Source organism: Gekko japonicus, unplaced genomic scaffold, assembly GCF_001447785.1.
Source record: "Gekko japonicus isolate JY-2015 unplaced genomic scaffold, Gekko_japonicus_V1.1 scaffold383, whole genome shotgun sequence".
Taxonomy (NCBI): Eukaryota; Metazoa; Chordata; class Lepidosauria; order Squamata; family Gekkonidae; genus Gekko; species Gekko japonicus.
Window position 1 is genome coordinate 952,782 of NW_015164193.1, and position 19,306 is coordinate 972,087.

A 19,306-nucleotide genomic window follows, 5' to 3' on the forward strand; every position below is an offset into this window, starting at 1 on the left:
CCCCCGGCTAGGTCTGGTAGCCATGCAGACACTAGAAAAATCTAAATTTCTGCCTATGTTTAGTATGCTGCAATCATTAGGATTTGGATATTGAGAGGGCTTTCTCCTCTCTGCACAGTTTGTGCACTTTGCAGTATGTTTTCAAAGGTCCAAGATTATTACCATTTTGAAGGAAGTCCTGGCTGAAGCTTCTTTGAGGGTCTCAGTTACAGTGGTTTTCTTTCACATCACCAACTACCTTACTGATTGATTGATTTGTTAATCACCAGTTTACGCTGGGCTCTGAGCGATGTACAAGACCCAAAGTCATAAAATACAAAACATTAAAATTCATATATACCTTTCATCAGGAGATGAACTGAACCTCAGACTTTCTGTATGCCAAGCAGGTACTCTGCCATGCCATTGACCCACAGTCACTACGGTAGGGTCAAGAGAAGCTTAATTTCTTGAGCAATACTGGAGCCAAGATCTATATGCACTGCTTACTGTTACTGACCCCTGGCTGCAGGCGTTCCTCTGCCCAGAGGGACCTCCAATGACACTGGAAGCAGCACCCTACAGGGGAGGGGGATCCCTGAGCAGCCCGGCTGTCCCGTGGCTGGGAGGAGAGGTCTCGTGGAAGGGCTCGTGTCTTCCTGTTTGCATGGGAGCGTGCCTGCCCGGGGGCGGGGGGAGATTGCGTTCTGGCCTCGTCTCTGGGCTGGCCACGCAGAGCAACGCAGCTCCCATAGAAGAACAGCGTTAGTTTTGCTTTCCTATTTTCCTGAAGCAGTGAGGGGGCATCTCCCTTCCTGCAACTCTCAGCTGGCGGCCAATCACCTGCCGGGCAGCCAAAAGCAGAGTCGCCCAAAAAAGGTCCGGGGAGGAAGACAGACCTTGGCAGGGAAACGCCTCTTTTGCACTCCTTTGGGCAGCATTTGGAGGCGCCTCGGAGGGGAGACCCTTCCCGTTGCACCAGCCGACTAGCCCGTGGGATGTCCCTGGCTGGGACTAAGGAGGGGTGTCCCTGCTGGGCTGGGTGTGTATGTGTGGATCAGAGGTTTCCAGCAGCCCCCCCCCCCCCGAATTATCCTGGAAAGGCCCCTCAAAGACAAGGCAATCATTTGGGGAAAAATGGAAGGCAGCGGAGGGTGCAGTAGTGCATATTTTTCAAGGGGAACTAACAACATTTGTCCGCCCTTTTCCCAAACCACCCCTCTTACTTGGGGGGGGGGGGAGTGGCAGAAACCCACCGATTTCCCCCCAGAAAGTAGACTCAAAGCAAGTCAAGAAGTTCCAGTGCAGTCCCTGCCTTGCCCCTTGTTCCTTTCCTACACGACTGCAACACACCCGTGTTCTCTGCAAAGCCAGACCCAGAGGTGGATTCCAGACTGCGCCACTGCAGGCACTGGGAGAGGGGAGTCGAGAATATAGCCTCCCTGAAGGACTAGTTTTGTATTGTGATTAGTACTGCCCGATCTTTTGGTTGTATTGTATGTATACATCTAACTCGGCAACTATCAAAGTTTCTGACTGTGGAGAAGGAAGAGGAGCTATGCAAAGTGGGACAGGCAGGCGCCAATACCGCTCCGTGCAAAAGGCCTGCCAGACCACTGAAAGGCAAGCAAAGGTGGTGTGTGGGGGGGTGGTCCTTGCTTGCTGAGTCATTGTGTCCCCTCCCCCAAAGGCACAGATACACCCCAGAGGGGCAGCCTTTGCCCCAATGCTGCGCCCCCTCAGAGAGGCATCTGGCCAGGAGCAGTGGGGGGGACAGCCAACTGGACATGTCCCATTGAACCTGGGCTCCAAGTCCCCTGCCAGGCAGTGTGGGCCTGCAGCAGGTGGCAGGGTGAGGGGGAAGAGCTGGCACTGCTGCCTGCCCCCACCCCGGGCAGCCTCAGCGGAGGCTCTGGTGGGAAGGAGTGCAGGCAGTGCCCCACTGCTGGGGGGAGCGAAGATGGAGGAGTGCTTTGAGTAGCTCGCGTGGCCGCTGGCCCAACACTGATCCTGTCCCATCGGCGCTCCAGACTGGCCTCACCAGGTAGCCCCACCCCTGCCATCAGTTCTGCGTCCTCTGGGAGCTGGGGGCAGGGCTTGCTGCCTCCGCCTGGGCTTGTTAACTGCCAGAGCGCTGCTTCTGTGCGCTCCGGCTCAAACTGACTCCTGGCAATGAGGATGCATCAAGTTCTGTCACACTTCAACTTTGTCAGCACCCTGGACAATAGAAGATAAAGGGGGAAAGCGTAGAACAGGATGCTTGTCCATTTCAGAAGGAATGCATCCCTTAGACAGTTTCCCTTTCTTGACGCTCGAGAACAAAAAACAGGACACCTGGTGTTCTGATATGAGGTGAAAAGATCTATCACCAGGGTGCCCCATATTTGAAATATGGAAGGGAGATACTGTAGTGGAACGGACCCCTCGTGATCCAGCTGGGTTTTTCTGCTCAGGGAATCGACCAAAGTATTGGTGCAACCTGGGATGTGAATGGCTACCAAATGAATACCATGGTGAATAGCCATGTCCCAAAGAAGGGAGGTTTCTCTGAATAGTGTAAGAGAACCTGTGCCACCTTGCTTGTTGATATAAAACTTTGTTGCTACATTGTTGGTAGAGAGCAAAACGGTCTTGCCAGAGACAAGGTCTGTAAGAGAAAGAAGGACATACCTTACTGCTCTGAGCTCAAGGACATTAATGTGCAGCACAGATTCATACACACTCCACTGACCACTCAGTTGTATAGAGTCACAGTGAGCACCCCAGCCCTCCAGGAATGCATATGTATAAAGATGCAATTGAGGGAACTCCAGAGTCAGGGGAAAGCCATGTAACAAGTTTGCATCCGCAGCCCACCACAGAAGGGACTGAAGGATCTTCCGTGGAATCGACAGGCATCTCCATGGAGGATCAACACCCATGGTAAACGATCGTAAGAACAAATTCTGTAAAGGCCTCATATGAATCCTGGCATAAGGGACAGTGGAAGTAGTGGCAGCCATGAGACCTAGAAGGCTTTGAATTCTGTGGGCCTTTTGAAACCGAGAACGACAAAAAGAGTTTACTATGTCCTGTATGACCCTGGCCCTATCAATTGGGAGGAATGCCCTGTGGGCTATGGAATCAAGTCATGCACCGATAAATTTGGTGGACTGCGATGGCATTAGCTTAGATTTGTTAAATCTATGGACAGTCAGGTCCACATGAGAGACCAGAAGTTCCTTAGAGTCCACCCCCAGAAGCCAATAATCTAAATAGGCATATATATGGCAGCCCCATAGTCTCAGATGTGCAACTACAGCAGAGAAACACTTGGTAAACATTCTCGGGGCTGTGGCCAGACCGAATGGTAAAACAGTGTATTGATAAAAGGTACCCTGAAACTGGAACCGTAAGTACCTCTTACAAGTGTCATGTATGGAAATATGTGTCCTGTAAATCAAGGACGGCAAACCAGGCACCCTGGTTAATGGAAGGGTATACATCTGTCAGGGACAACATGCAAAACTTGTGCTCATTTAGGTAGGCATTCAGGTCCCTAAGATCTAGTATAGGCCTGTGGCCCCCACCTCTCTTCTTTATCAGAAAATAATTGGAATAGAAACCAATGGACTCCTCTGACTCAGAGACTTTCTCAAGCGGTCCCTTATCCAAAAGGCCCTGAATCTCAGTCTGTAATCCGTCCTGTGGGTGGGATCGAGCAGGAACCTCATAAAAAGTCGGGGGCATGTCTTTAAACTCGCAAAAATAACTGAACTTTATTATATCCAACACCCATGAATCAGAACAAATAACTGACCAACATTCAGCAAAGGTAAGGAGACATGTCCTGAACAGAGGAGCAGCCCTGAACAGAGGAGCAGCCCTTCATTGTTAACGCTCTAGATTTCAAAGAACTGTGGAGGGACTTCGCATGCTGATTCCCTTGACGAGGTTGTTGTCTCCAGGCAGGATAGGCAACATTATAGGGACTCCTATAGGTCTGGAAGGGAGTTGACTGGAACTGATACCCTCTGCCAACCAAGGGTTGTGGAAAATGCCTGGGAAAATATCTGGGTTTAGTTGGTGCACGTTGTTGGGAGCTAAGACCCAAAGACTTAGCAGTGACCTTGGTCTTTCTAACCTTCTCTAACACCTCGTCAGTTTGCTCACTAAAGAGTAGTTTGCCTTCAAAAGGAAAGTCTTCAATGCGAAACCTGGTGTCAAGAGGAGAGCAGACGTGCATAGCCAACAATGTCTTCATAAGACTATGGCCGAAGCAATAACTTTACTAGCTGCATCAGCTGTATATCTAGCAGCATTTAATTCTTACTTAGCTAGCTTGGATCCCTCAGATTGAATGAGCTTAGCCTGATCCTTCTTATCATCAGACAAACAATCAAGGAAAGGAGACATTTGGTCCCACAATAGAACTTGGTATTTGGCCATTATAGCCTTAAAACTGGCAACCCTGAGGGTTAAGGCACCTGAGGAATAGATCTTTTGCCCTAAAATATCCAATTTCCACCCTTCCTTATCCAGGGGGGCAGATCAGGGTCCCCCCGTCTATTTAGAGGGAATCATTTCTGCCACCATAGAACTTGGTTAAGGATGGTGGTATAAAAAATAAGCATCTTCCTCTCTAATCTTGTAAAGATTTTCCACTTTCCTAGTGGTGGACGCATTAGAGGAAGGTCTTGCCCATGTATTTTTCGCTATTTCCCTAATGCCCTTAAGCAGTGGGATGGCCACAGGGCCAGGGTCAGAACAATACAATATGTCCATCATTAGGTCTTCTTCCGCAGGATTTGCTGGACTAAAATCAAGTTTGAGGGCTTTCACCATTCTGAGCAATTGCTCAGAGTAAACTCGCAAGTCCTCAGTTGGGGATACAGGACCAGGATCTCTGACCGCCTCATCTGGGGATGGGAAGGAAGTACACTCCGATTCTACATCTGATGCAGGGTCTTGCAGGGGCTCTGAGATTAGAAAATCTGGATCCTGCTGACTACCAGAAGTGTAATGATCTCAGGACCTGGAACCGGTCAGTGACCGGCGACGACAGGAAGAAAGGCTGAGACTTCAACATCGACTATGGCTGTGAGTGATGGAATCTCTGCAGTACCAGAGGCATAATCCAGGGGGGGAACTTGATCCCAACTCGGAGGTTATCCCCAAGGGGATGTAGCGTGTCTCCTGGAGGCAGAGGAACGAGACCATGAAAAGCCCTTCGACCTTGGGGGGCTGATGATCTCGACGTTATCAGTTGAAGAGGGAGACCAAGCCAAAGTCTGGGAGGGCTGTTGACATCGGACAGACCCTTGGTGGGTCGACGGCGAACATCTCCGGCATCATGAGCCCGGGCTTTGTCGCCTAGTCGACCTTGATCACCTTGGGGCCGTAGCAGTCGTTGGCATTGGAGGCGCTGACGGTGAATGCAGCCGGGTCTGAATCGTGGGAACCGGCGGAAGCTATGGCCAGACGCTCTAGAGGAGGAGCCGGTGTGAGAGACCTGGGCTGTGATGGCGCCTTTTGGGCTTTTTTCACAAGCGGTAGAGTCACAACAGATGGGCTACAAGGGGTCCCTGCCGAGCATTGCTTCGGCCAATGGGACTTTTTGAGTGCTCCTGAAGGAGACTTATCTGTGGTCTGAGGAGACGGTTTCTCCGTTGGAGCTGCTAAAGACTGTTCCCAGAAAGCTGCCTTCAGCCTCAGAGACCTGTCCTGCCTTGTCTTTGGGTTAAAAGGCTACAGGCCCTGCAGGAAGCCATCTTGTGACCCTCCCCAAGACATAGGAGACATCTGAGGTGTTCATCGTTGGAAGCCATTTTGGTTCCACAGGATTGGTATTTCTTGAAGAGAGCCATTCCCTGTCCCCAGAGACAGACTGTTCAAACGGGTAAGTAGAAGGCTCCTTCTTATTATTTTCTATGTTTTTCTTTTCTTTTATTTCCTTTTTGAAGCAGTACAACAACGAAGGTTGAGGAAAAGGAGAGAGATGCTTTGGAACGTCCTTTCTCTACGGTGGCAGAAAAAGGAATGAGGGAATAATGCCTCCCCCTCCCCTCGTCACATGACCAAATAGGTGGGAAAACAAGTGGCAGCTCGCCTCCACGACTAATCAACTTGATCATTCTAGAAGCTCTTGGAACTTTCTCCTGCGGCAAGCCTGCCTGCAGGCACTCCCATGTGGGACTGCACAGAAGACACGCTTTGTAAAGAAAGAATTCTGAGGAAAACATCTTCTCAGACATTCAGCACATCATGACAACTGGGATTTAGGTACTGGCAAGTCACCACAGGTATCACCAAATGATCATTTGCATGATTATGGGAGCACTCCTAAGCAGGTCTACTCTGAAATCAATCCCATTACTCCTAGGCAAGAGTCCTTAGGATTGCAGCCTATAGGAACAATCCTACACAGGTCTACTTATAGGCAAGTTCTGTTATTCAGTGGCTTACTCCTAGGAAAGTATCCTTAGGAATGCAACCAATCCCTCCTGTTTTATTCATAGTAAACTACCTGATCTCTGCAATTCCCTCAGTATTCTATTTATGAGGATTCTGTCTACCAAAGAACATGAACATTTACCTTCCAACTCATGAACAGCACTAATCTGCCCAGTACTTATTACCAGACCTTGCTCCTGGTTGGTTATTTATGGGGGTGGCAGTTACACAACGAAGAATGAAGGGCAAATTAAAGCAGAAAGGAACAGTGGAAAGGAGAAGTGCCTTTTAGTGTTTAATCCAAGTAGCATCTGTCTACAAAGACCTCTCAACAAAGACCGCATCAGTCTTTGGTATCGAAAGCATTGGTATCTAAAAATAAACAATACATTATATATAATTTTTTAATGCTAAAAAAGCTTTCATAAAGGCTTTACTCTATTTTAAATCAGTACTTTTTATATTACACCAATATTACTAATGTACGTAAGTGCTGTCAAGTTACAACCAACTTATGGTGAACCCAGCAAGGGACTTTCAAGGCAAGTGATTAAGCAAAGATCGTTTGCCATTGCCTTCCTCTGCAGTCTTCCTTGGTGGTCTCCCATCCAAATGCTGACCCTGTTTAGCTTCCAAGATCTGACGAGACTGGGCTGTACCATGCTGCCGTCCTTCCCAACATATTACTACATACTTTTGTTTAAGAAGGATTTATATCAGCCTCCCCCCTTTAAATTAACTGCATTAAATTAATCCACCCTATTTACCATATGCAGGGGAAGAGAACCCACAGTGTCAAAGCCCACCTTGAGTTCCACAGGATTGTTTGGAAACGATCGGTCAGCCATTATTGTGGCATGGTGCCTGATCCACTGGATGAGGTAGTTCACCATATTCTGGTATTCAACCCACTTGACTTCAACATCCTAAGAGAATCAAATAAGTGTTAGTAAGATTACTTTAAACCTAATTTCCTAGGAGTAAACAGCAACCTGTAGAGGCCTGCAACAAAAAAGCTGTCTTGTTAGTCTAGCATAACATGTTTTTTATTTATTAAATTCATACCCCGCCCTCCCCAGAGCGGGCTCAGGGCGACTAGCAGAAGAGGCACGTATGCCAAGGTTAAAACAGTTAAAAACAGAATAAAACAATCTTAAACAATACAATAACGTGCGAGTGCTCTGGTTGTCACAAATCCCTTAATCACAGAGACGGGGCTCTGGAAGGACAGACCCAGAACAACAAGAGTTCCACACAGCACTGCCATCAGCTCTTCATCCCAGGGCCGTCTCATTCCCCCCCAATTATACCCACTCCACTAGATAACAGTGGTGCGGTGATGGTATAATAGTGGAACCCACCTTCATCAGCACTGCAGAGCTACCAGGTTAGAATGCTGCAGCAACATCAGAAGCCTGGCAAAATTCTCCTTTTATGCAACTCTTAGGATTATGCCATCCCTGGCAGATTCTAGACTGCAGACCCAACAACTGGGACTCACATATTCCAGGCATCCTAATTTCCCTTATCTTTCTAATTCCTTCCTGGCCTTATACCCAATGTGAGGTTTTGGCCCAGTCCTACATTCTCCTTGGCTTCATCTTTCTTTGCAGTTTCATCAGGTCCCTGCTTTTCAATGTAATGTCTATTCCTCCAACTTCCTTTAGCCACTTTATTTCTAGGCTGTCAGACACTTAGCTCTTTTTTTTTTAACCTCCTGGAAACGATTCCCAGTATTTAACCTTCTCCTTAAAGGTACTCCAGTCCCCATGGTCTGTATTAGGTTTCAGCTTCAGTCAAATCACCACCTGTACCTTCTGTCATAAAAAGTGGGCTGAGAACATTTTTTCAGATTTGTTCCCTGGGCTGCTGAAATGTTCAGGAACAAAATTCAGTGCTGTCACAGAAACTCAGCCAGGAGGACTGAGGGGAGAAAACAACCCAGCAAAAGGGCTCCCCCAAAAGAGGGAAGGAGAGCCCTACCAGCCACCCTAGAGCAGAAGGGCCTGGCCAAGGCATCTGGGCAGGTGAAGCTGAGCCGAGTGGCCCTGTCCTCTCTCTCACTGCAGCAATGTGGTGCTGGGTTGGGCAGTCCTGTCCCTCGCTACTGCACCTAGCTGTTTTGGGGTTGGGATGGCCCTGGTGGGGGTATCCCTCAAGCCATCAATTCACCAGGAGTATTCCTGGTGGCCTTAATGGCCAATCCACCCCTGAATTCAACCAACTGTCAGAGACTGACCAACTACGAGTGCAATACAATATAGATTTGAGTAATATATGGTTAAACAGGGTTCAGGTTTTACCTGGAAGGAAACATTTCCAAATCCAAACAATACCAAAAAAACATCCTGTTCTTGGTATAATTTCCTCAGTGAACTTGTTTTGTGTGAACAAGGAACAGGTAAATACTACTTACATTTGCACTGATGCCTTCACCGCCTTCTGGTACTTTGGGAAATGCATCATAAAGTGATGACACATATGTGATTACTGATTTCTCATCAGGCGAGGAGACATCAACATCTAAAAAGAACATTACATACAGGTAGCTTACAATCACCATGTAAACATTAGAATATTAGATTCCAAAGCTCACACATTATTCTCTTCACTACTCACCTTCAGGATCCAGAAGTCTGGCAACACCAAGTTTTTCTGCTGCAAAAAAAGCATGCTCTAAATTTGCAAGGTTGCTTTGAACAGCAACGGTATTCATGTCTATCAGGTCTGGCCTGCAAAACAAGGACCACAGTTTAGTTGGGTGTGGGAACTTACTGTCAGCAGCTGCAACAGCAAAGAATTTTGTTTTATTTTAGTGAGTTGAATGTAACAAACTGGTTTATAGAAGTTGGACCTATGGTCCTTCCATCTTATTACTGTTTATTCCGACGGGGAAAGGTCTCTAAATTGTCAGGCAGAGAAAATATCTCCCAGCAGCTGCTTCCTGAGAAAGTTTTCCCAGATATGCCAGGGAACCTAGAACCTTTTACATCCAAAAAACGTGTTGTACCAGTAAGTCATGTCCATCCCCAAACTGAATGCATTGACAAAGGATAGAATGTGTCAGATCCACAGTTAAAACACTAGGGTTTCTGTGACAACCCTGACAGATATAGGGTGTATTATCTACTCCAGCCTAGCGAAAGAGTCTCCAAGGCCAAATCCCATGAGAACAGGCTGAGGGGTGCAACTTGAGGAATAATTATGGCTACTACAGACAGGCACGCAATCCACACACACTCCCCTCAGGAATTCCCTCCCCCCCCCAAGTATGGCAAGGTGAACAGTGAAGCAGAACTAAGAGAACTGAAAGTGAAACCTTGACAGGATGAAGCCTGTTGCTTCACTTAGCAACTGTGGAAGGAAGTTGCTGTATTCTAATAACGTGTAATTTCAGCATTCAGCTTTAAAAATGATTTTTTTCCCCTTAGATTAAATTGGCTAAAAATAAAAACCATGGAGGTATCTGTCTTATGACCTTATTCATTTCACTGAACCATCTGAATAATTTTACTAAACCATTCCTTAAACAGTGTACAGTCCTTTGGCACAGTTCATTTCCTTTTCTCACTGTTTGAATACTAATGGTAAGAGCAATGACAACGGCATCGGTTGAAGGCCATTGTGGTATTTTACTAGTGTTTTAATCGTATTAATTGTGTATATTGTATTTTTATCAAATTTTATGTAACTCGCCCTGAGCCTGCCATGCGGGGAGGGAAGGATATAAGTCAAATAAAATAAATAAATAAAATAAACAATTACATATGTACGTATGGCCCCACTTCACAAACACTACTACCCATATCAACTTCTGCTACACAGATTCAGGGAGACAGCTAAGTTAGGCAGCTACAATATGCCACCCACCCATCTTGCCCCTTTTTAGTATATGGAGAGCCCTGAGCCTTTCACACACAAGGTCCCCTCTCATTCCCACAGACACTACCAGACAGGGCAGCCCAGTTCCCTTATCAACTACCCCTCACTCAGGACACTTCACGGAGCTATTGGGGTTAGGACCCAAACACTGCTTCAATCTCACACTGCCACCATTTATTCATATATCTTCACATATATATATAGACAGATCTTACAGGCTGGTTTGTTTGTGTTTGTGGTGTGTTTCTTCCCCTCAGAAAGTACACATTCAGTTAGTGGGGTTAACCTTAAAAACCTTGTGGAGTCAACGTACGTCTTCTGTGACTCGATGGCACTTTCCATCACCATTTTTACCACAGGCCTAAAGCAGTTTACACAGTTTTCCTCTCTTCCATTTTGTCTTCAGAATAACATTATGAGGCAGGTTAGGCTGAGAGTGTATAACTGGCCCAAGGTCACCTACAAAGCTTCCATTGCAAAATGGGGATTCAAACTAGGATGTTCGAGGTCCATTTTTTTTAAACATGGATAGAAACTATAAATGGTGAATGGCTGTACTTTGGAGACACTGTTTACTGATAGGTGATGATGTCCTAAGAGGAAAAAGTTGTGTGGCCACTTCTCTATTCATGCTAACGCACACACCCAAAAAGCAACTGGCATGAGAAATTCACCCTTAAGATTGTCTTTAGTGACTTTCCTCTAGGTCATATATTACTCAAGTATAGATTACACAAAAGCACTCAGTGTAAACCTGAGCCTTCTTTCCTAACAGTTTTCAAATCAATTATATTTTTGGTATGTTATTTTTGCATGTGGATGAAAAGTTTATCAATTTTTTAAGAATTTCAATTTATAACTATAATAAGGACCTATGAATCAGCTGTTCATCATTCTCCAGAAGTCTACTGTTATTTCAACAAAATCCTCTATCCTGCTTGAAATTAAAGGTGAGATAGTCTCTCTCTCTCTCTCTCTCTTAATTTCTTTTTTAAAAAATGTAGAAACAGGAAATTGAAAACTACAAATCTTTTTTGTTATGGACAAAATAATACAGATTAAAGATTAATTATTTATTTGGAAGAGAGATCCATGTATGCCATCCTGAGCTCCTTGGAGGAAGGGAGGGATAAAAAGGCACTAGATAAATATCTTCCACAGCGAACCCTAAGCAAACTGGGGGGAAACCTCTAAAAGCATAATGCTGTGGTCTTCACTGTGCTGATTTCCAAGACATGTCATACATGCTAATAGTAATGAAATAAACATGAGAAACAAAAGACAAAGTGATGCCTGTTCCTCTGCCAGCTTTTCAGAACAAGAAAGGGCACGTTGTTATACAAGCCTCGTCTGTCCACAGAGAAAAACAATTTGACTGAAATCTACCAATTATAAAGTTTTCAACTAAGTTTTTTTTAAATCACAACAGAACACTTTTGGTAAGTCCAAGAATAGCAAAAGCATCCTCCACACATTCCTATTGTTTATTATTAACAAAACATAAAACTGCATTTGTGGTTCTCTAAACTCTGACCAAACAACACAAGTAATCAAATGTGAGGAATGTAAAACAATGCACCAAAAACTCTTCTACTTTTCATGTTGCATTCCCACCACTTTACATGACTGTCTCGTATTTAATGGTCAGAGCAGGGGTCCCCAACATATAGGCCATGGGAGCCATAGCACCCACCAACACCTATCCTGATATCTACCAAGGTCAGGGTAGCGAAGATCATTAGCAGCTGGAAATTATGGACCAGGGTATACCAGTGCTCCTGGGGAGGGGAAAGTATAGCAGTGGGACCAGGTGGAAATGGAAGGGAAGGGGGCAGAGAAATAGAGAAGCTTGGCCTCTTTCCAGCCTGTGTCCCATCCCAAAGGTGGCAGGCAGTTGGGACGAGGATTAAAAACCCCACTCCGACATTGGTGTTGTGCAACACAAGGTCCACAAATAATAAAACCTCAGTCCTTCATGACTTCCTGCTGGAGCAAGATGTGGACCTGGTGTGCGACCGAGACCTGGGTACGAGATGGGGGGACAGTTGCTCTCTCCCATTTGGCTCCACCCGGGTTCTCGGTCCTTCACCAATCTCGGACTATAGGGCAGGGGGGAGGAGTGGCACTGTTCATTCGGGAGGCTTACTCCTTCAGGGTGCTACCAGAGCATTGAGTGTGCCAGCTTCGTGTGGGAAGCCAGGGAGAGTTTGGCTGTTTGGTTGGTGTACTGACTTGCCCAACGCACTGCCCGACAGGCTGTTATCCCTGGTGGAGGCCATGTTGGGCTGGGCATTGGAGCACCCTAGAGTGATAGTCTTGGGTGACTTCAATGTCCATGCCAATGATGCAGCTTCCTCACAGGTGGTGGACCTGGTGTCATTCATGGCAGCGCTGGGACTCTCCCAATACGTAACGGCCCCCACTCACCGAGCCGGTCACATGCTTGATCTGATCTTTGCAGCGGGGGTTACACTGGACCGGATTACTACCATGGCAGTTCCATGGTCAGACCACCATGCTCTGAAGGCCCAAGTGAATGTGTCACCCCAACCCTGCTTGGGCGACGAGCGCATTTTAGCTCGCCTGCAGAGCCAAATGGACCCAGTGTGGCTTCAGATGGCTCTTCGGGATCCTATGCCCCTTGGTGGCTCGCTAGATGAGCTAGTCGAGGTCTGGCAAGGCCGACTCTCAACAGCCATCGACGAGATCGCTCCCAGGTGCCCTCTGCACTCCCACGTTAGGCTGGCTCCCTGGTACACCCAGAAGCTGAGGCTGATGAAGCGAAGGCTTAGACGGCTAGAGAGATAGTGGCGGCGTGCTCGTGACGAAGCAACAAGAGCATCTTATAGGACGTTTACGAGATCCTATGACGTGGCAGTCAAAGCTGTGAAGAGGGAGTTCTTTGCAGCCACGATTGTGTCTGCAAGCTCACGCCCGGCACAATTGTATAGAACGATTTCGGTCCTTAACCGTTCTGCTGCAGGGCAGACAAAATATTAGGGAATTGGATATTGGCCATGAGGCTTTTGTGAGCTATTTTGGAGATAAAGTCTTATCGCTACGCCGCAACCTCCCTGCCACAGTTGAGACAGTGAGCGAACTCGAGGCTCCATGCACATCTTCTGGTCCCATTCTGGATTATTTCAGTCCACTCAGTCTGGAGGAAGTTGACAGATTGATCTCAACTGTACATCCAACCACATGCAGCCTTGACCTGTGCCCCTCCTGGCTAATTAAAGCTGGCTGCGAGGGGTTTCGAGGTGCTCTCAGGGATATTATCAACAAATCCCTCTCTGAGTGACTGTTCCCGGGGGCTTTCAAGGAAGCAATGGTCCGTCCTCTCCTCAAAAAAACATCTCTGGATCCGACCGAATTGGCTAACTACCGGCTGGTTTCCAATTTGCCCTATTTGAGCAAATTAATTGAGAGGCGGTGGCAATACAGTTGCAGAGCTTTATGGATGACAATTCCATGCTAGATCCTTTCCAGTCCGACTTCTGCTCAGGCCATGAGACGAAGACAGCACTGGTCACCCTCACAGATGACCTCCGGTGGGACCTAGATCGGGGCGGTGCAGCGGTGCTGCTGTTGTTAAACCTGTCAGCAGCGTTCGACATGGTTGACCACCAGCTACTCACCCACTGCCTCGCCGACATGGGGATTCAGGGGCTTGCCATGTAGTGGCTTGTCTCCTTTCTCCAAGGTCGGGGACAAAGGGTGGCTATTGGGGAGCAGCAATCCCGAAGGCACCCACTAGTATGTGAAGTGCCTCAGGGGGCTGTGCTCTTCCCGATGCTATTTAACATCTATATGTGCCCCCTGGCCCAGATTGCCCAAAGGCATGGGCTGGGATGTTACCAATATGCGGATGACACCCAGCTCTATCTGATGTTGGGCAATCAGTCTGACTCTACCCCAGAAGACCTGGACCGGGCATTACAGGACGTGGCTGGATGGCTTAGACTGAGTCGATTGAAATTGAATCCGACGAAGATGGAGGTGCTGTGCCTGAATCGGAGTGGTACGGGGGTAGGGATTCCACTCCTGGCCTTTGGTGGGGCACCGTTGGTGCCAGCACCGAGGGTCAGGAGCTCGGGAGCAGTGTTCCCTCTAAGGTGAGTTAGTGTGAGCAAGCTCACAGCTTTTTAGCTTCTGGCTCACACATTTTTGTCTTAGCTCAGGAAGGAGGGCTCCAGAGCAAGCTAATGCATGCAGTAGTCAAATTGCTCGCTCACAACTTTTACACCAGTCGCTCACAAAGTAGATTTTTGCACACAAGACTCCACAGCTTAGAGGGAACATTGCTTGGGAGTGCTCCTGGATGCTTCCTTAACAATGGAGGCCCAGGTAGCAGCCGCAGCCAAAGCAGCCTTTTACCACCTTCGGCTGATTAGGCAGTTGGTTCCCTTCCTCGAACGCAATGATCTGGCTGCAGTGATCCATGCAATGGTCACCTCAAGATTGGACTACTGCAATGCTCTCTACATGGAGCTGCCCTTGGTGCAACTCCGGAAGCTGCAGCTGGTGCAAAATGCGGCGACCAGGCTGTTGATGGGTCTCTCAAGGTGGGAGCACATCCAGCCTGTGCTAAAGACATTGCACTGGCTGCCAATAGCATACCGGATTCACTTCAAGGTGCTGGTTTTGACCTTTAAAACCCTTTATGGTCAGGGACCAGCCTACCTGAGGGACCGCCTTTCCCCGCTTTTTCCCCAGAGAGCACTGCGATCAGGATCCCCAAACCACCTGGCCCTCCCTGGTCCAAAGGCCGCCAGGTTGACATCGACAAGGACCAGGGCATTCTCTCTGGCAGCTCCGTCATATTGGAATGAGCTCCCTGGTTTGATCAGGGCCTGCGGGACCTCCCACAGTTTTGCAGGGCCGTGAAAATGGAGCTTTTTAGGCAGGCATTCCGATAGGAGCAGCACCTCACCAGCTGTGCCCTGTGTTGACTCAGATCCAGAAGTGACCTAGTATGGTGGCACCGCTGAACATGTCTGTAATTGCACTTTACTGTTTTGTATCACCATCGATATTAACGCTTTTAAATGATGTATTTGTAATTTTAGAAGATGTATATTGTTTTATTAGTTTTATGGGAGCCGCCCTGAGCCCACTTCAGTGGGGAGAGCAGGGTAAAAGTCAAAGCAAAAATAAATAAATAAATAAATAAATAAATAAATAAATAAATAAATATGCCAAGTGCTTTTAGGAAGTGGGCAGGGCCAGGTGGGGCTTTTGCTCAGCAGGGCCACTGATTGGCCACTGTGTCAGCTAGCTGCCATGCTTTCTTTGTTTACCTTCATCCCTGCCTTTGCACAACCGCACATGCTTGGCTTTGCTTAGCTACTGTGGGTAACTTAAGGGAGGCGCTCTTTCCCCCCCATGCGAACTGGCTCAGCTAGACGGCGCTTTCAGTATAACCTTGAAGGGGGGGAGGGCTTGAATTCCACTACGGGTGTAAATATTTCTGCTCTCATGGGATTGGGGTGAGTCTCCTGTTCATGATGTAATATGGGCAGGGCCAGGTGGGGCTTTTGCTCAGCAGGGCCACTGATTGGCCAGTGTCAGCTAGCTGCCATGCTTTTTTTGTTTACCTTCATCCCTGCCTTTGCACAACCGCACATGCTTGGCTTTCCTTAGCTACTGTGGGTAACTTAAGCGAGGCGCTCTTTCCCCCCCGTGCGAACTGGCTCAGCTAGACGGCGCTTTCAGTATAACCTTGAAGGGGGGGAGGGCTTGAATTCCACTACGGGTGTAAATATTTCTGCTCTCATGGGATTGGGGTGAGTCTCCCGTTCATGATGTAATATCCCGCCGGGAGGATTCCTGCATGCGCGCTTGGATTTCATTTGCTTAGCTAGATGCAGCATCATAGTATATGTATGGAGCCCCTTGCAGCCATCGTTATTCCTGACAATGTACCTGTACCACTTGGCAACAGACTAGTATTCCAATAAAACATAGCCTTTCCAGGAGAGTGTGTTTGGACCTGCTTGCTGTTGACCCTGACACACTGGGATTTTGACTGACTGTACAGATTTTTTTTTTTAAAGGTGCTTTGGCATAAGCTGCCACCACATCCCAATGATCTTCACTGTATGACTGAAGGTAAGACTGTGTGTATGCAAGAAAGTATTTTAAAATAAAAAGTTCATTTTAAAAAGCATTCAGAGCTTCTCCCAGAAATTTTGAAAAATTACTATTAGAGTAGGGTTTCCAGCTGCAGGGTGGAAATTACCAGGATATTTGGGGGGTGGAGCCTGAGGGGCTGGGGTTTGGGTCATAATGCCATAGAGTCCAACTTCCAAAGAGGCAATTTTCTCCAAGTGAAGTAATCTCTGCCTCCCAGAGGTCAGTTGTAATTCCAGGAAATCTCCAGGCCCCACCAGGAGGCTGGCAACCCTATATTAGAGTTATAGCTGACCTTACTCCCTGACATTTTGTGGCTGGCTCCTCCTCTTGTGCAAATCATTTTGTGATTGCGCCCACCACCCCAAGCCAGAATTCCCAAAGTGCCCACCAGCTGAAAAAAAGGCTGGGTGGAAAGGCTGGGGCAGAGTGTCTGACTAAGGATATGGAAGACCCGGGTTCAAATTTCCACTCAGCCATGAAGCTCACTGGATTACCTTGGACCAATTCTTGGGATTGCTCCAAGGATAAAATGGAAGAGGAGAGAACTACTTATATCTTCCTTGTTAGAAAGGCAGAACAAAAGCATAAGACATATTTTTACTGTTCAAAAATACAAAATTGCAGAAAGCACTATATGGTGTTTTGCCCAGACAGGAGCAACACAAAAAGAACCAGCTGTTTCTCCAGTGAATGGAAACAATGGAATAGAAACCACCCCCATAGGTGGTTTTCATCAGTTCTGGCCCAAACTACTTTAGCTTTTGGGGTGATTTCCTCAAGTGTTTTGGTGCCTATAGGGATTGCTTTGGTATTTCTGTGGGGTTTTTTGTTGGAAATATGTGAGTTGTAAGGTCTAAATTCCAGTCATTGTAGGGTTAATCTGTATACCTTGTGTGCTATTGTTTAGCCTGACCTGGAAGGAAATATGGCACAGAGCCAAGCAATGTTCCCTCTAAGCTGTGGAGTCTTGTGAGCAAAAATTCTCCTTTGTGAGCTACTGGCATTAAAGTTGTGAGCGAGCGATCTGGCTGCCGCATGAATTAGTTTGCTCTGGAGCCATCCTTCCTGAGCCAGGACAAAAACGTGTGAGCCGGAGGCTAAAAAACTCTGAGCTAGCTCACACTAACTCAGCTTAGAGGGAACACTAGAGCCAATGATGTTGGTTGACACCACCATGGGATGTCTAATGTGATGGAATGTGTGGGCTGTGTGCTTGCGCTTTGCCACCCTGCTTTTCTCTGCAGCTGCCTTCTCCCTGTTGTCTTGTTATCTCTCCGTGGCCTTGAGCGCCTGGTTCATCCATCCTGCCTCGTTTGCCGGTCTCCCGCCCTCACTGGGTCCGTTAGCTTTTCCCCGCGCTTGCAGGTGTTTGCTCATTGGCCTCTGCTCATCAGGGGGTCTAGTATGATTGGGGTATAACTGCTTAGCCCGCACATTTTATGTTATTCCTGACACAGAAGTTCATGGAGTGTCCTTTACTCTGATCAATAAACTGAACCTAATTAGGTCCTGTGTATTGGTACTGAGTTATTGGAATACCTGACAAATGCAATCAAAGCCCACAAAACTGAAGTCTGTTTACTGCTATGGTCAGGCCTGTACAGTTTTGGGCACCACATTTTAGGAAGGATGTTTACAAGATCGAGCATGTCCAGAAGAGGGCAACCAGGATGGTGAGAGGGTTGGAATCCAAGTCTTATGAGGAAAGGCTGAAATAGTTAGGTATGTTTAGCCTAGGAAAGAGATGGGTTAAAGGGGACATGATTGCAGTCTTCAAATATTTGAAGGGCTGTCATGTAGAAGATGGAGCAGATCTATTCTCTCTTGCTCCAGATTGCAAGACTAGATCTAATGGGTGGAAATTACAAGGGAGTCAATACCAGCTAAATATCAGGAGAAACTTCCTAACTGTAAGAGTGATTGAGCAGTGGAACAGACTGCCTCGGGAGGTGGTGGATGCTCCTTCGCTGGACGTTTTCAAGTGGAGGCTGGACGACCATCTTTTGGGTATGTTGTAAGGCTATCTTTTGGCTATGCTCCTGCAGAGTGCAGGGGGTTGGACTAGATGACCTGCAAGACCCCTTCCAACTCTAAAATTCTATGATTCTATGAACATCATTGGTTAATGTAATCAAGTGATTTCCTTCCAGGGGTCAAGAAGAAGGAGAATCTCCATAAAGCTGTAGAGATGTAGCCTTTGTTATTTTGTAGGTTTCATGTGTACCCTACCCCTAGTAATAAAGCTTTTTAAACAGAAAAAATACCTCCTCTCCGGTGAAGCAGAGATCCATTGCATTGCAAACCACTAAATATTTAAGTATTTTTGCCTATTTTCCCAAAAAGTTTCTCCACGGGGGGGGGGAGCACTTTTACCCACAACTTTTTTCCAAACCAATTTGGAGTCACCTTTACTCCATGTGTAAGGCTTCCAGTGGAGTACCGAGTCAGGTTTTGGTACTGACCTTTAAGGCCATGAGCAGTCAGGGACCCGTGTATCTTCAGGATTGCCTCTCTGGTATGTCCCCCAAAGAGTGTTACACTCAACTGAGAATAATCTGCTTGTGATCCCTGGCTCCAAAAATATCTTGCTGTCCTCGACCAGAGCCAGGGCTTTTTCAGCCCTGGCTCCGACTCGGTGGAACTCTCTGCCAAAAAACATCAGGGTCCTGTGGGATTTAATGCAATTCTGCAGGGCCTGCAAGGTGGAGATGTTACACCAGACTTTTCGTTGATGACAGTGACAAGCTCTATCATGGCTGGCACCCCCCTCCTTTTTCCACTTTTACTTTCGGCCTCCTCCCTACCCTGTCTGCAAGGTGGCAACACAGTACGGAACTGGCTTAAAATTTGATTCATGGATGCCATCTGGGAGCTGTTT

General features: G+C 47.2%; 1 protein-coding gene across 1 annotated transcript in view; it reads right to left on the reverse strand.

Annotated features, from left to right (window-relative positions):
* Positions 1-19,306, reverse strand: part of DST (dystonin) — a 484,671-nt gene that overhangs the window by 301,113 nt on the left and 164,252 nt on the right. Inside the window, exons 7-9 of the mRNA XM_015408298.1 lie at positions 9,031-9,143; positions 8,828-8,934; positions 7,218-7,337 (exon numbers count right to left, since the gene is read on the reverse strand). Of these exons, the coding sequence (XP_015263784.1) occupies positions 7,218-7,337; positions 8,828-8,934; positions 9,031-9,143 (340 nt within the window). The remainder of the gene's footprint in view (positions 1-7,217; positions 7,338-8,827; positions 8,935-9,030; positions 9,144-19,306) is intronic.